This window comes from Mercenaria mercenaria, chromosome 17, assembly GCF_021730395.1.
Source record: "Mercenaria mercenaria strain notata chromosome 17, MADL_Memer_1, whole genome shotgun sequence".
Taxonomy (NCBI): Eukaryota; Metazoa; Mollusca; class Bivalvia; order Venerida; family Veneridae; genus Mercenaria; species Mercenaria mercenaria.
Genome location: NC_069377.1, coordinates 66805671 through 66823517, shown reverse-complemented (window position 1 = coordinate 66823517; position 17847 = coordinate 66805671). Strand labels below are relative to the sequence as shown.

At 32.8% G+C, this 17847-nt stretch overlaps 1 protein-coding gene across 11 annotated transcripts in view; it reads right to left on the bottom strand.

The window, feature by feature from the left end:
* LOC123537521 (myelin regulatory factor-like) overlaps positions 1-17847 on the bottom strand; it is a 99340-nt gene that overhangs the window by 14468 nt on the left and 67025 nt on the right. For 7 of the 11 annotated variants that reach the window (XR_008368121.1, XM_045321264.2, XM_045321268.2 and 4 more), the window contains 10 exons: positions 13046-13283; positions 10307-10416; positions 9509-9674; positions 6966-7161; positions 6298-6374; positions 5707-5908; positions 3163-3390; positions 2651-2875; positions 1249-1430; positions 171-317 (listed from right to left, as the gene is read on the bottom strand). Coding sequence is in view for 10 of the 11 variants with exons in the window: in XM_045321264.2 (XP_045177199.2) it covers positions 171-317; positions 1249-1430; positions 2651-2875; positions 3163-3390; positions 5707-5908; positions 6298-6374; positions 6966-7161; positions 9509-9674; positions 10307-10416; positions 13046-13283 (1771 nt within the window). In the remaining variant the exon portion in view is untranslated. The remainder of the gene's footprint in view (positions 1-170; positions 318-1248; positions 1431-2650; positions 2876-3162; positions 3391-5706; positions 5909-6297; positions 6375-6965; positions 7162-9508; positions 9675-10306; positions 10417-13045; positions 13284-17847) is intronic. The other 4 variants (XM_045321272.2, XM_045321266.2, XM_045321273.2 and 1 more) reach the window with 4 other exon arrangements.

The window sequence follows — 17847 nt, the reverse complement described above, 5'->3', positions numbered from 1 at the left end:
GTTTCACACAAGTTTCAAATGGATACAGTTTCTCCTCTTATTTCCTCTGACATGCTACATAAAACAGCATATTTGCTTTCCATATTTTCATCCAAACTTTTAAACTAACCTTAATATCCTTAAAATTTCATCAGTTCTAGTTATTACCAAGTTTTAACTTATATACCTACCAGAAAGCCATAATGCAAATGAGAATGATAATGGTGATTTGTATGAAACGATTGCTACACCAGGTGGAAGTTTGAGCAGGAGCTGGTTGTGGAGGTGGTGTTATCTTTGGCCGATGAGTTTTGTGTGGCTTCTTTGGTGGCACTGAACTGAAAATTAACAGGACAGATTTTTTATGGATTCGATTATTTTCAAAACACACTAATCATTCATTGTAACCTAAATGCATATCTTACTGATGAGCCCTATTGTGAAACAACATTAAAATGTGAGCTTTATATAATTTGTCCATCCTCCCCCTTTGACACTGAAACATACACACCTTTTAACAAACAAAATAATTATCAGTTTGTTCAATTCAAAGATTATATGAATACAGGCTACTGAATATTAAACAGAAATATGCAAATTTAATGTCCAAGGTGACTCTCAATAAGCCCATCTCTCTATAAAAAGTCTGGTTAAAAAATCTGCAGACAAAATGCTAAGAGATCATAAGGTCATACCCATAACAAAAGGGAAATTGTCTCTGTCAGAATATACAACTTATAAGGAGATTATAAATGGATATATGTCTACATTATGAATAATGTAATCATGCAAATTAAAAGATACACTTCTTTTATAATTGCCCTATCAAACATAAGGTCTAGTGCCTTTTTGGGTTTTAGTGCTTTCTTTCATCAGTATTAAGTCATGTAATGGCAAGTATTTAGAGTGTTCTGGATTTGGTACCAGTACTTACTGTTTTACACAAGTAATTGCCAACTTCTCCACATGAATCACAGGTGGAGGACAAACAACTTCAGATACAATGTCTTTAATTAAATTGCCATGGAGAATATACAACTTGCCTGGGGATCAAACTCAAAACCCTGTGACCCGTAGTTCTGTGCTCTACTTACTGAGGTAAGGGGCATAGGTTGAATGTCTCTAAAGTCAACTCTGGTTTAAGGGAAAATGACATGAAATAATTCAGACAGTAATTTCCTTTAGTTCTATTATTTCATTCTGAAAAATGTTTGTACTCTTTTTGACAAAATAACTATTTTCAAATGGAAGAGACTGTTTTTGGCCTACCTATTCACAGTACTGTTACTACAACTGGACTTTGAGCTGACTGTAGATTTAAGACTGTCAAATCTCTTCAACTTTGACAATTTGGTGTTCATTTTCTCGAGTTCATCAATTCGAACTTCAAGATTATCTGTTAGTTTACACAATTCTTTCACAGCACCAACATTCTCCATAAATATACGATCCTGTTTGAATAGATAATACACAATGCATATACATATTAATATATGAAAATGATATTTAATAAGCATGAAATGTGATATATACCTTTATATGAAAGTAAGACATTCGAAATACTTAATTTTATATGAACTATCGCATTCAGTAATATATAAAATAACATATAGTCTGTCTACAACCTAGATGATCTTTTTCCTTTCATTCTTTTTTCGTTAACTGTTTTAGTCTTATTTCGTTGTTATCTCGGATTTCCAATGTTTAGAGAAGCAAAAGAACATTGATTTTATTGATATTTTACTGCCTACTAAACCTAAGGTTTAAAACGGACTATGAGATGTGGTTGCTAAAGTATTAATAAATGAAATATAGTCTCTGAAATTATTCTCAGTTTCACACAAAATACAATTACTAATATATACTGCCTGATGCACTTCACCATAATGTTTTCCCTGATTTCTCTTTAAATACCACTCGTATACTTCATTTTAAAGAACTTGTTTTGAATTTATCGTCAAAATATGATTTTGGTGAGGTATTTTTCATTGCAAATTCAGCCATTATCTCAATGGGGATAATATATTTTTGCCATAAAACTGACATTATTTAGAATATTTCGAAACACTCTAATATCTCTAGAATGATGTGTAGTTCATATCTGAATCTTGCTGAATAAATGATAAAATATATAAGAAGTTCCTTTGGAAGCATAAAATGATAACAAGCAGTCTGTTTAATAAAGGTAATGAAATGTGAAACACCCCTTACACCCAATAGCACCAACTTAAGAGAAAGTCTTACATGATTCCAAAGTACTAGAAAATATTACAACACAAGGCCACAATTCAAAACACCGGTTAGCTTTAGTTTATACTGATTTACTTTAGCTCCATTAAGATGAAAGCTTCAAGCTTATTTGAACCACTCTCCTCATAGTCTGCTTCCTGGGGAAAATCAGTACAGGTATCATATGAGGTGTGGTAATGGCCCAGTGAAGCTAGAACCCAAGACCTCCATGTTGAGTGGCTGGCACCTTAACCATTAGACCACCACTCCCCTAAACCACAACTCTTCTTTTTGTAACATACTGCAAAGGTAATTCACTCTTATTAGAATTTGAAACAATCACCTAAAAGTATGATGAAGTACAAATACACTATCAAGTTGTCTTGATGCCTCCCCAACCCTTCTTCTCAATCAATGATTTTAAATGATCTTGACAATTTACCTTATTTACAACCAGTAGATTTTTAATCTCATTGCCATTTTCAAATTGAACATCCCCAGTGTCTATAACTGCATCTGGCAGTACTTCCTGTATCTCTTGTGCGATAACACCCGTATCATTCCGCTTATCCTCTGGCATACCAACGTGATCTGCATAATCCTCGCTGTATTGGTAATTGTAGATCCTAATACCCGAGACTTTTTTAAGCTGTTCTTTGGAATCAACCTTATAAAAAATCAACCAAATATGCCATGAAAAAATATTACAACCTTTCGTCTTCTCAAAAATTCACTGACTTTATTGTCACAGGTTTCAAGAATGTTATAATTTACCTACCAATAATTCTATTCAAGTATGTGCACTACCACTGTCAGATTTTAAGACGTCAAAGTCTATTTTTCAATAAACTATGTCTCACACCATTAAAACTCTTGATTTACTAAATATCTTTAAGCTCTGGCATATTAATGACAATATTTTATGTACAATTGTAGATAATTGCTTAGACTTACCTCTTCAAAATCTTGTTTTGCCCTAACATCTGAAGTGTGTAGAATTTGTCCAGATAATTTAATATTGCCATGCACAGTTAAAGCTTCATCTGGATGGTCCGTGTTCACCCCTACACGCCCTATATGATAAACAGAGTCTGGGGTTGAGCCCTTGGTCCAGTGAGTAGCCTCCATATCACTGTCAAACTGACCTGGGTTTGATGCCTGAAATGATATTGAGAACACAACCTTATAAATAGGGCTCTATCACCCTTTTCTGACTTATAAGTAGTCGTGCAGAGATTAATATTCGCTTAACAGAAATGACAACCTTCATTCTTTAAAAATCTGCCAATCCGAAATATCTAAAAATATTTTCTACATCAAGTGTTGCATAGCCATTCATTAAGCAGCATTAAGTATTATCAAGATATGACTTAATCAAACAGAAATGCAAGATATCAATCAGTCACAGACAGTATGCTCAGCACAAGCAAACTATAGGGTTAGCTTATCATACAAAGTCACAAAAGTCGGCCATTTCAGCCATAGGAACAGATTTCGGCTTTAGCAACAGATTTTGTCTACAACTTGGATATCTTATTCTTATCATTAATGATGTAAGTGAGAATACTGATGTAAAACTTAATCATTAGGGAGATTTTGACCAGTTCCAAACACTACGTATAAGTCCTTAAACATAGCAACATTATTCAACTTCTATAATCATCGCATTCCCTGTATCACAAGTTAAATAAAAAGTTTCTTATGAAAATTTCTGTGCATTAATTTATGTTAAAGATAGGAAGTGGCAGCATAGACTAAAGGGCAGGATTAGACCTCATATGGGGATCAGGAAGCGGCAGCAAGGACTGAAGGGCAGGATTAGACCTCATATGGGGATCAGGAAGTAGCAGCAAAGACTAAAGGGCAGGATTAGACCTCATATGGGGATCAGGAAGCGGCAGCAAAGACTAAAGGACAGGATTAGACCTCATATGGGGATCAGGAAGTGGCAGCAAAGACTAAAGGGCAAGATTAGACCTCATATGGGGATCAGGGAGGGGCAGCAAAGACTAAAGGACAGGATTAGACCTCATATGGGGATCAAGAAGTGGCAGCAAGGACTGAAGGGCAGGATTAGACCTCATAAAGGGATCAGGAAGCGGCAGCAAAGACTAAAGGACAGGATTAGACCTCATATGGGGATCAGGAAGCGGCAGCAAAGACTGAAGGGCAGCATTAGACCTCATATGGAGATCAGGAACTGGCAGCAAAGACTAAAGGACAGGATTAGACCTCATATGGGGATCAGGAAGCAGCAGCAAAGACTGAAGGGCAGCATTAGACCTCATATGGGGATCAGGAAGTGGCATCAAAGGCTAAAGGGCAGCATTGGACCTCATATGGGGATAAGGAAGCAGACCTTTTATTGTGATCAGGAAGTGACAGCAAAGACTAAATGACAGGATTAGACCTCATATGGGGATCTGGAAACAGACCTTATATTGTGATCAGGAGGAGACAGCAAAGGCTAAAGGGCAGCATTAGACCTCATATGGGGATCAGGAAGCAGACCTTATACTGTGATCAGGAAGCGACAGCAAAGACTAAAGGACAGGATTAGACCTCATATGGGGATCAGGAAGCGGCAGCAAAGACTGAAGGGCAGCATTAGACCTCATATAGGGATCAGGAAGCGGAAGCAAAGACTGAAGGGCAGCATTGGACCTCATATGGGGATCAGGAAGCGGCAGCAAAGACTGAAGGGCAGCATTAGACCTCATATGGGGATCAGGAAGCAGCAGCAAAGACTGAAGGGCAGCATAAGACCTCATATGGGGATCAGGAAGCAGCAGCAAAGACTGAAGGGCAGCATTAGACCTCATATGGGGATCAGGAAGCAGCAGCAAAGACTTAAGGGCAGGATTAGACCTCATATGGGGATCAGGGAGCATCAGAAAAGACTAAAGGGCAGCATTAGACCACACAGGGAGCGGCAGCAAAGACTAAAGGGCAGCATTAGACCACATATGGGGATCAGGAAGCGGCACCAAATACTAAAGGGCAGGATCAGACCACATATGGGGATCAGGAAGTGGCACCAAATACTAAAGGGTAGGATCAGACCACATATGGGGATCAGGAAGTGGCAGCAAAGACTGAAGGGCAGGATTAGACCTTATATGGGGGATCAGGAAGTGGCAGAAAAGCCTAAAGGGCAGGATTAGACCTCATATGGGGATCAGGAAGTGGCAACAAAGGCTAAAGGGCAGGATTAGACCTCATATGGGGATCAGGAAGTGGCCGCAAAGACTAAAGGGCAGGATTAGATCTCATATGGGGATCAGGAAATGGGACAAGTAGTCAAATAACAACAGCCAACAACCATGAATACAGTAAATGTATTGGGAAAGACAGGAAGAGCAGCACATGCATGGGATGGTATTGAATTAAGGGTAAAACAGGGATCAGGAAATGGTGGTTATGTACAAGGGGTAATACAGGCATAAGGACATAGGAAAGGAAGTTTCTACGCAAAAATACAAGTACTCCAATACATACCCTCACTATTATTTTTGCAGACACACTTCCAGCTACCAAGTAACTATTGTCCCCTGAATGTGCATGCAGGGCTACAACCAACTGGAAATATCGCTGGTCTGGATTCGGTCGCCCTTTCTTTCTCATATTATTTGAAGTTGTTTCACTAAAGTGTAGGCGTCCAACTGTCAATTTTGACACGTTGTCTGGTAACACATCTACTCTGTAACATTCAATTGTCCATAAATAGTTAAGAGCTTTAGAAAAAACAATACTTAAATCAATTTCTGCATACACAATTTCTTTTTTTAAGTCATACATGCTATTTTTATTGAGCAAAAACTTAATAATAGACCTTACTTCTCAATTAATTTGTTTATAAAAACTGAAAATTATATGTTTTCACTAATTCTGACACAGGTGTAAGGCAAATATTATCATATATGTATGTTTTATGACTATCAGCATCAGCATCACCATAATCATCATCATCATGTTGTTCTCAGTGCTTTTAATTAGAATAAAAATAGAAATAGACTAAAGGTGTACTGTTTAAATATCATAGAAATGAAACTGTTTTCATAACATGTCAACATGGAAGAATGAATTTACCTGACTGGTTTAAAAGGTTTTTTGCTTCTATCTGACTGGGACTGCTCTATTTTGATAGTTTGACTCGGGGACTCCAACTGTGAAATAAAAAAAAAATGCTATTTTTTGTTGTTAAAAGCACAGACATAATTACATCACACAGCCACATTCCAGTTTTTCCTGGTGGACGATGACCCCAGGTGCCCCTTTGAGTACTATTTCAGGCAGAGGCAGGGTCAGGGATGGGCACCTGGGTAGAACTACAAACCTTCTGCAACTAATTAGTAAGTATTGCATCATTTATACTGTATACATAAATAAGGAGACAGCCACAAATTAGAAAAAAAAATCTAAAAACAGTCAGCTGTTTTATTGTTCCTGAAAATCCATACCATAGTAACTGGATGTCTCATGATGATTAGGTCATTGACTAATATTTTTTTATCAATCAGAGATGGACCATAACCATGGAAATGTCTAAGATCAAGGCACACAAGTTATTGATTAGCAATTTACAAGTGCAGAATTCAACAAGGCAGCTGGTTTTGGTAATTACCTTTAAACAACAGAAATTGTATTGGAAAAATAATCTGTCTTTATTATATGGGTAAGCAAAATGCATAATCCAAGGGACCAACCTGAAAGATTAGAAATGACCTTACAGAATTAAAACTGTGTAAATACATCACCTTTATTCCATTAAAGTGCAGGCAGTAATGGTCTATTTTCTTCACGCCCTCATGTGTGCGCACATATTTCGGGTCACCTGTGATGCCAATGTGACATGTAATTTGGAAATGATTCTTTTTCTGACAGACAAACGAGTCATCGGACACAGAAAAATTAAAGCCTTTGTCTGCATCTACTCTGAACTGTGGTGCAGGTCTGAAATACATTTGTATGCATTTAGAAATACAGCTAAAATACAGTAAAATATGTCTAATAATATCAATTATGAAATGGATCACTGTTTTGTAGTTTTCATTGGGTATGAAAGATATGGGTTTGTTTGAAGTTTATGAATGCCAAAGGTTTCAAAGCTGTAACTAAATTATTATACAAGTAATGTATTCATAGCCAAAGTTTAATAATGACTTGTATGGACTGTTTTATCTTCTCTCTCGTATATTTCGCATATTTTGTATAAACTGACCAAGAGTTGGAAATTTTCATTCTCTAAAACAGCTACAATGTTCACTAGAAATAGCTGTCATGTCATAATAAATGCTTCCAAGAGGTATTTTCCAGTAAAATGCACTCATCTCAGTACTACCAGTACATGCAAAGTTTGGAAACAGATTGGTAATCTGAATAAAAATCTTTAGAGATAATCAGAAATGTGTTTGTGGTTACCCCATCAAAAATGTCAAACATTCATTACTTCTTTCAGTGTATTATATATACGGGACTATATCTCAGGACACCAGAATTGTTCATCCTTTAAATGACAACTTACTATTATTCAGATTTGATATTGCAATTTACTAATTACTTTGACAGTACATAAATCTATTATGAATTCTCATCATTTTGAGTGAGCAAAGCAGTAAATTGTTACTGTTATCAAATCCTTGAATTTAATCTAAAATTAATATTAAAATCTCAATTTATCCTAACTGAATAATGATGGAAAACCCCTGCCCTTGGCTTAGCTTCTTTAGGAACAGATCTATTAGCATTTCTAGAATTGATCAGTGTCATATCCAACATTTGAATAGCTATCTGTATCATTATACATTTTCTTTTTAATTTCAGTACCACTTATGGTTTTCTTTTTGTAATATATGTCAAAATATCTATTTAAAAAAATATGTAATAGGGAAGGGCCATTTACTAATGTTGGCAGAACTTGTGAACTGAACTACTGTTCTAATGTCATTGATTCTTAATATGAGCCGTGCCATGAGAAAACCAACATAGTGGGTGTGCGACCAGCATGGATCCAGACCAGCCTGCGTATCCGCGCAGTCTGGTCAGGCTCCATGCTGTTCGCTAACAGTTTCTCCAATTCCAATAGGCTTTAAAAGCGAACAGCATGGAGCCTGACCAGACTGCGCAGATGCGCAGGCTGGTCTGGATCCATGCTGGTCGCAAACCCACTATGTTGGTTTTCTCATGACACGGCTCAATTATGTACTTGAACTGTAATTAAATAAATACATGAAGTTATGTAATAATGTTTCAACTATGCACATACCTTATACCAGGATATGACATAATGTAAGCATGTGCAGCCAAAAGAATACTACATGAGCCCTGTTACCTAGGAAACCTCTGAATACCACCCACCCCACTTCATCTATTATGCAAAATAATTATTGCAAAGTCAAACATTATTTTCATTGTCTACCTCAGTATCTAAGGTGATCTATGACCTTTTGTGATCTGTTAATTTAAAACTGCAAAACAGAAATGCATCATTTGGGACACCATAGCCCAAAGGAAGTAAATAAATACTTCAATTTAAGTTTACCCTACCTAAAATATTTTTCTTTAATCACAAACAACAAAAACAAGGTAGAAAAGATGAAATAAAATCTCTCTGTCATGTTGTAATAACTAAATTGGCCACACAGGAAGTAATCAGCTGAACAAGGAAATTAGTGTTCTCTTACCTGCATTTACATAATATTATCTAAATTGCATAGGAAAAGGAAGAAAAATATTTAAACTTTAATTTCACTGTTTTTGTTTTACATATAAAACACTGAAACAGATTAGTATAGACAGAAAAATTCAGTATTGTATTGAACATAAACAAAATGCTGACAAGTGTTTTTAACTTCCCAATTTTTCATTTCCCCGAGCTAGACTAATGATAAACTGAATAATTTAATGTACCAGTACTAAAATTCAAAAGTAATTTTTAACCACATAGTAGTGATACATGTAAGTGTTGTTTCATGAACTATTCTAAACCAAATTTGCTTTTCTTTCTTTTTAAATTTAGAACAAAGCCAAGTGATTATCATCATTGCATGATATTTGTAACAGAAGTGATCAAACCTTAGCCTGCTGGCGGCAAGTGTTTCTGCCTTTGCGACCAGTGCAGACCAAGATCAGCCTGCACTGTTCGTTATTCAGTCAGTAAATTTTCAATGAAAATCCCTTTGAATAATAAGTGGTACTGCCCAAATTGAATGATGGACCAGTTCATTTTAGAAATTTAGCAGGGTAAAGGTTAATACACCACTCAGGGAGGAAATCACTGCAGAGTTTGTAATTCACTTACAAGTCTTTCAAATTTGCATCAGTTAGTGTTGCCCATCTATTGTCATCGTATTTCTGCCATTTGATCACTTGATAAACACCATTGTCATACCCGTTACTGGAATCTGGGTCATAGTTACTATAACCGTCATCATCACAATCGGGCAGGTAACTCGAGTTTGAGTATGCTGCGAAAATAAACAAGTTTACTAAAATGTTAGAAAAAAATCAGGAATGATAAATGTTGCATTAAAACTTTGTAAGTCTACTTGTTTAGTAATTTATTTTAGAATGCCTCCAGATGTACTCAACAATATAACATAATTATGCGATATTTTACAATCTTTCTGTATGTATTTTACATCCAAGTTTTAAAGTGTGACTAACACAGTACATCACTGTGTAAGAAAGTAATGGTCATACACTATACTAAGATTTTCCTCAAGATAACAGGCAGGACTTGACAAACTTCCTTCTTTACAACACAGCCGTTCTCAAATTGCATAGTAGGCATTACTGTAATCTCAGTGTAAAAAGCATCCAAACTTTGGTTCATAGCCCTGTGCTAAACATTGATCAGTTTTTACAGTGATCTATGATAGGACCAAATATCTGAATTAGGATTTGTAGGGAACAATAGGTGGGCTGAATGTGTACACCAATTTCACCCAATCTGTACTAGTTTCAGTTGGGCTAGTTGAGCATATCAATTCAGTACACCTGCAAGACATGCCGCATAGCCAGACTGAAACATCACGCTGCATTTCGGTGTACCAATCATTTGGTCGGGATAGCCCGGTGTAATATGAATCATGCTCACCTAATGACTTACCATTAGGTTCCTGTTTGATATTTGGGATGAGTCCATTTCTACTAAACATCATACCCGGATTGGGTGAGTCCATGTGCTTACGCTTTTTGCTTTGTGGGCTATAAATAGAACACAATTAGCATTATGAATTTACTTTCAATAATTTTGTCCAGACTAATGTGTTTATTCTGCAGAGGTTGTTGCTTTATATTGAATAAATTTATGGTAGAGTTCTCTCCCTTCGTAGAAATGTGTTTGGTCTTCACAGGTTTTTCTACTTTAACAACAAGTTTCAGTAAATCAGAGTATCAAAAGTCTAAAACTGCATAACAGAATGAACAATTTACAAGAGAACTTTTGATATATATCAAATGATTACGGTTAGCTACAAAATTTTGTATAAAAATCTGTTCATGAGCTTTTAGCCTGAATTGAAAACAACTTGAAAGAAGTTACAACAGTGGACACTTTTTAATAATGCAGAATATGGTTTTGGTACACGGATTAACATTACATAATATTTTTGATGTACATAATTCTAAATATATAGGAAATACATGGATTTGTGTCTCCACAAGTTCATATTATTGAAGGTTAAAGGAATTATTTAAATATTTTTTATATCAAATCCTGAATCTCTGAAACAGGTTTTTGTCACAAGGGAAGAATGATATAACAATGTTGTGCAAGGTAAGGTAGTTCTGCATGTTTGGATCAAAGCATTTTATACAAAGTAGAATTTGATAAAACACCGATTTTCCAAAACTCAAGGATATGCCAAGAAAATATAGCTGACAAAAAATACGGTTGTGCACTTGTTAGTTTTTTTTACCAGACTTTAGAATATGCCAAGAATATATAGCTGATAAAAAATATGGTTGTGCACTTGTTAGATTTTTACCAGACTTCAGCTACTTAATGGTGAAATAAAATGTATAGGTCTGTGTAGTTTTAGATATTTACTCATGATTTAAGAGATCTGCAAATTTCACACAAATATAAAAGCATTTCTTGGAATTATTCCATGTGTCAACATTTTTGTTATCATTTTTTCAACCTTTATAAAGACAGTACTGGTAATGTTGCCATTTCTATAAATGTACACATGGGATTATTTTCCTTTCTATATGCTGTGTTTAGATTTTATTCTATGTTACACGTATGAATGCCCCTGTGAAAAAGGTTCATGATCAAATTCATGAAATAGTTCATGAATAAATATTCATGACAGTCAAAATTTATGTTTCATGAATTAAAAATAATACAAGAAACAAGTTCATGAATATTGAAATTCATGAAACATAAATTTTGATTCTCATAAATATTTATTCATGAATATTAATTCATGAAGAAGTTCATGAATATCGAAATTCATGAAACATAAATTTTGATTTCCATGAATTTTAATTCATGAACAAGTTCATGAATATTGAAATTCATGAAACATAAATTTTGATTTTCATGAATTTTTATTCATGAACTATTTCAGGGTCATGAAAACTTGTGACATTTTAAAAGGATTTTATAGTTTTTAAAATGAATTATTTATGACAACACCATCATTACTTACTTAATATTCAGTATACTCATGTTCCTTTTAAACCATTCCTAACTGTAGTATGATAAATATTTCCTTCTTATTTGCTGCACAAACTTCTAAAAAATTGCTGAATCACATGTGCAAAAAATTTCCCAGTATGCAACAAAATAATGGAAACTGATCATGTGACATTATGAATTTAATGTTCATGAACATTCACGAACAGTTCATGAACTTATTCATTATTGTAAAAGGTAATAAACCTAAGTTTTATGTTTAATGAATGAACAGTTCAGAAACTCACAATTGGGTTCAAGATCTGGTACTGAACTAGAAAAAGGTTTTGAATTTTAGTACTTTTAATGAACCTCTTTTGGTTCTTAGTCTAATAGTAATACCAACAGTAACTGTTCAGGAACTGGTAAAGTTCTGTAAGTTATTGAACTTTTGCAGTTTTTGAACCAATGGTCAAGAACCATCCCTGTTCTAGAGCCACAGTCTAAGAACTGTTATGCTGGTTCAGGAACAGTTCTTTAAGTTCTTCAGAAGTTCTTGAATGTTCAAGAACTTAATACTAGTTCTAGAAAATCTTTTAGAGGGGAAAACCATAACCCTGTAGTTCCTGAATCACAATTTCAATCATTATCTGAATTTCATTTTCAAGTTCATGAATTTCTTAAATTATTTAAAGGATTTTCTGAAATGTTCATGAACTACATTTACAAGTTCATGAAATGAAAGTAATATTCTTGAACTTGAGAGTTCATGAATTTAAGTAAGTGAACTTTTTCTTGTAGTTCATGAACTCTTGATAATTCATGAAATAATTCATGAATTCTTACAAATTTATGAATAAATTCATGAAGTTCATGAACCTATTTCACAGGGGTGATGTTAAGCAATGACTTCTGGTTGACCAAACAGCAGAACTACTATAAATGGGTAAGTTGTGATTAAAATCAATGAAAAAAACACAAAAAACAATAAAAACTAACCCGAAATAAAAAGTAAACTGGTTTTGGTTGATATATAAGATCAAGCTATCTTTTACTTGAGACCAGAGAATTTTTTGTTACATTTTCTCAAGGCTGCTACGCCAATGATATATTGCTTCTGGTGAAAAAGACATTTCAACAATCATACTTTGAGATGTAACATTTTTCCACCTAGTTTCTGCAATTGAATAAAAAAAATTCTTGAGGGCTTACCTGAGATTTCCTGGAGTGAGTATTTGAGGGTTCATGCCTGATTGTGGGGGTACATTCAGGGGCATGCTTACAGGAGGAAGCTGGGGCTGATGTGAGGTGGGGGGTAGATGGTTGAGCAATGGGGGCTCATGGTACCCGGGCATTGTGACGAGGGTCTTTGGCTGCGTCATCCCCGGAGGTCTGTGGTGAGCGTGATACATGGTTGACGGTGTTGATGTCACTGTGTACTTCGAGTTTTCTGAAAAATTATTTTAAAAATGATTTAAATTTTATGCTCCCTGTTAAATCTACAAACTTCAATTTCAATTTTGATATTTTGTAGCTGGATGTTTGCACCAAATTCAAGGTTATAAGCTGGGATTTTATCTGGATAATATGTAAATCAAGTAGCCATGTGATATGATCTATCAGTCTATTTATAAATGCAAACAAAATCCATTCCATTTGTAACTCTGCCTAATTGTTTACAATGTTATAATCTAGGACAACTGCACAAAAAATATAATAATCAGATTGCACTGAAACTCTTGGGTATAATTGTACAACTTTTAGTACATTTTTCAGTGATTTATTAGATACTATGAAGTAAAATAAATCTGGCAGTGGGTTCAACAGTGAAAAATATCAAATATATTTTCACATTTGTAAAAAAAAGTCAAAATTATTGAAAAACATGAAATTAAAAAAAAAACATAATAAAAGCAAAATGTATTTCACTCATGATAGCCAACTTAACATTTTCACTCATAGCTACAGGTATACAACTTCTGACAATGCTGCATCCAGTGAGATATTTTAATCAACAAATGTTGTCTATATTTATGCATTTTCCTAATTTCATTCTTACAAATAAACATGAAACCATTGATGTATCTTTAATTTAACTTAAATTCAATTATGACAATTTCATCAATTTTAAAGATAATTCTATTATAGTTTTTACAAAATGCTAGTAATCACTTTGGTGAACACATTAAATATTCCCTTACTGACGGCTTATACATATTTGTTAAGCAATTAAAAATAAATTCGAGTTGAATTTATACACTGCAAATTTTATCTCTGAACATGTGCCTGTTCATTTGAAATCATAAAATGAATTTTATTTTAATTAAAGTTTTCAATTTTGACACAACACTAAATTATAATGAAACAATTTTGTACACAATAAATTTCACATTCTGCCGGAGTGTACCCTACGGTTTAGCTATTAACAAGGCGTAGAATACACGCCCACAAGCGCGGAGGCATTAAAGTCACTAAGTTTTGCAATCTGATACGTGGCTTCGTGTACAAAATGCTTTGAGACTTTGACTTTGACAATGTCCTCAGTGTTGCTGTCCAAAAAAATGACACGTACATTAATTTGTGATGAAGCACAGAAGCACAGCACATATAACAACTTTAAAAACGGACACAAGTCATTCACTATCTTTTCTATATAAAATGAAGTTCTCCGACAAAAAATCTCTTCTTTTTTTGTAATAGTGTCCAAATTGCTTATAAAAATATATGAGCCGCACCATGGGAAAATCAACATAGTGGCTTTGTGACAAGCATGGATTCAGACCAGCCTGCGCATCAGCGCAGTCTAGTCAGGATCCATGCTGTTCACTAACAGTTTCTCTAATTCCAATAGGCTTTGAAAGTGAACAGCATGAATCCTGACTAGACTGCGCTGATGCGCAGGCTGGTCTGGATCCATGCTGGTAGCAAAGCCACTATGTTGGTTTTCTCATGGTGCGGCTCATATAGGTTATTTTGTTGACTTTAAACAGACTTGATTTTTACCCCCAAAATTAGGTCAGTTTCAGTTTAAGATTTACTGGCATATAATTTAATTGGCATATACAAAATACCTATGGCCGTTTACAAATTTAAATAATGAACAAGACACTTAAAAATTATAGACACTGGTTCTAAACATGAGATATTCTTTTGTTACCTCAGTGAATTCTTTTCTGATGAATCATAATATTTTGTTCAGAAAGAAATAATTTTTGAAAAATTTAGGTAAGATACTGGTGTCAACATTTTATTTCTAAATATCACAGAATGAATCTTTCCAATCCATTTAGTGTTGACACACCAAAACAGATAAAAATGCAATTTAACTTTTAGCTAGGAAAGGATGCTGAACTTAATTTGATACACAAAATATAAAAAATTATTTTTTTATAGAAGAGATATCCATTAATTTGATACACTGAAGCACCAAAAAGTCTGTTAGGCATTAAAATATATATTGTCTATATTGTATGATGAAAAAGAAAATTTGTCATCATTACTGAAACCTGGCTGCTCCTCCCATAAATATTTCATATTTTATGTTTTGCAAAAGAAATCTGAAATTTTATGAAACTTAAAGTTTTCCTTAAGGTAAATTAAATCTTTAAAAGAAAAAACAGTTTATTACTGTGAGATACACGGAGAAAAATAAACGAAAATTTGTATTGCTATTTTCAAAACGTATAATCATTTATTTAAGCAAAATAATGGCTTCCGGCATTTCTCTTTCTTTTTACAGGTCAGTAAATACCTGCATCATTACAACATTTAAAAAACCCTGTTTTACCATTATATAAAATGGATGTACCTTTTTATACATTAAAATAACAATTCATATTCTATTACTTGTGAATAATGTCATCATTACAATAATAATAATAATAAAAATAATAGTAATTAATAATGTCATCCTCATTACAATAATAATAATAATAATAATAATAATAGTAATTAATAATGTCATCATCATTACAATAATAATAATAAAAATAATAGTAATTAATAATGTCATCCTCATTACAATAATAATAATAATAATAATAATAATAATAATAGTAATTAATAATGTCATCATCATTACAATAATTATTATTATTATTATCTCAAAAATATAATTTGAACAATTTAATTTCCTGCATATATGCATCTTTTTACCTTTTATAATGAATATTACAACATTAACATTATTACTATTTATATTACTTTTATTATGAATATATAATCATCACCCTCATTATTATTATTACTACTACTATTATTATTATTATTATTCTCATCATCATTATCATTATTATTATACAAAGAATGGGAGAACTACAAGGAACAACAATTTATTTTGTCTTCATCAGGAAGTCAACAAATATGAAATAAACAACGTCATGAATATATGATAGAAATATTTTGAACAAAATTTCTCAATTTCTGCATGTAATGATTTTTTATCCTGCTTTTATTATGTATTTTATCATTAAAAGATTATTCTGTTGTGTTATTATTTCATCTACTCAAATAATGTTTACTAATGCTATCAAGCTTTATATAATTCATAACAATAAATAAATAAATAAAAATAAATAAATATAAACATTTATAAAAATTAATAAGTATTTAGATAAATAAATAAATAAATAAATAAATAAATAAATAAATAAATAAATAAATAAATAAATAAACAAATCCAGTGAGCTAACATATGAACGAACCAAAGAAAAAAAATAAAAAAATAAATTAATTATAAAGAAAAATCTTCACATGGATATTCCTTTTTCTTTTGTTTCAGAAGCTTTTGTTATAATTTTGCAAGTTTTAAAAAATTTTGTTTTTCTGCAAAAAAAGAATAAATCAAAACTGAATGAATTTGAAAAAAGAGAGCAAAAACTTCAACACTTAGTTGAGATTTCAATAAATAAAATTTGAAATACAGGCCAGAGATATGACAGGTAGGTGTGCAATATTTTTTCATTTGTTAGTTCCACTGTCTCAGATTTATGTTATTATAGAATTTGTTTTCAGTATTTTTTTTAAAATGGTAGCTCTGTATGTTTAAAATTTCTGCAGTTAACAACAGTTAGCTGACTAACTGATCTTGTGATTTAATAAAATTTTCAAATAATTATTCAAACTAGTATAACAAATTATGTATTCAATGTCTTTTGTAAATTTATGTTTAATCAAACTAATTCCTAATTGTAGACATAATAGTAACTTGATATTTACAAAACCTAAATAGAGGTTTCATCCTATTTTCTGATATGAGGTTCAGCACAAAATTTGAATGATCACAATCAAGTTTAGGTATATGACTGTCTCCTGACATGTACTCGACTCTTTATTAAAGTGATATAATTTTATATATATACCGTAACTCAAATAACTATATCACTGTCATAACAAAGCAAGTTTTTATTTATTTGTTGTTAATATCAATAAGACTATACTTATACGTTATTTATATTATTCTGTATTTTTACTTCTCTTAAGTCAGTGTTAAGTATAGCTGCTATTGGTAGCAGTACAAACTAGGGGCCTCCTCACATCTTCTGTAAATTTTTAGAAAACTGCAATGAACAAATCAATGAACATTTCTTATTTCATTTTTAGAAAAAAAATGTTGCTGACCAATTTTATATTTTATCTTTCTGGCACTGGCCAGACATTAAAATGCCGCCCAAAATATCTGATTTGTTAACAAACCTTGATTTAAAAATGAATGCAGAAGTATAAAATTTGTAAAATGTAATATTTCTAATGGTATCGACAAGCGTTTGTTGCTGTAGTACAAGACTGTTTTAATTGACACAAATATTATTACATCTTTTTTTACTTGACTATTCTGTCAACACAATACTAACAATAATTTAGGGATTGAACTATTTCTATTTTTATAAAATAATAGGCGATACCTTCTAAATTCTAATGAAATTACAGTATTTTTTCAAGGAAAAATTAGTTCTTCCACTTCAAGCAAATATGTGACAATGATTTTATGTTTTAGCACAAGTTTGAAGCGTTAC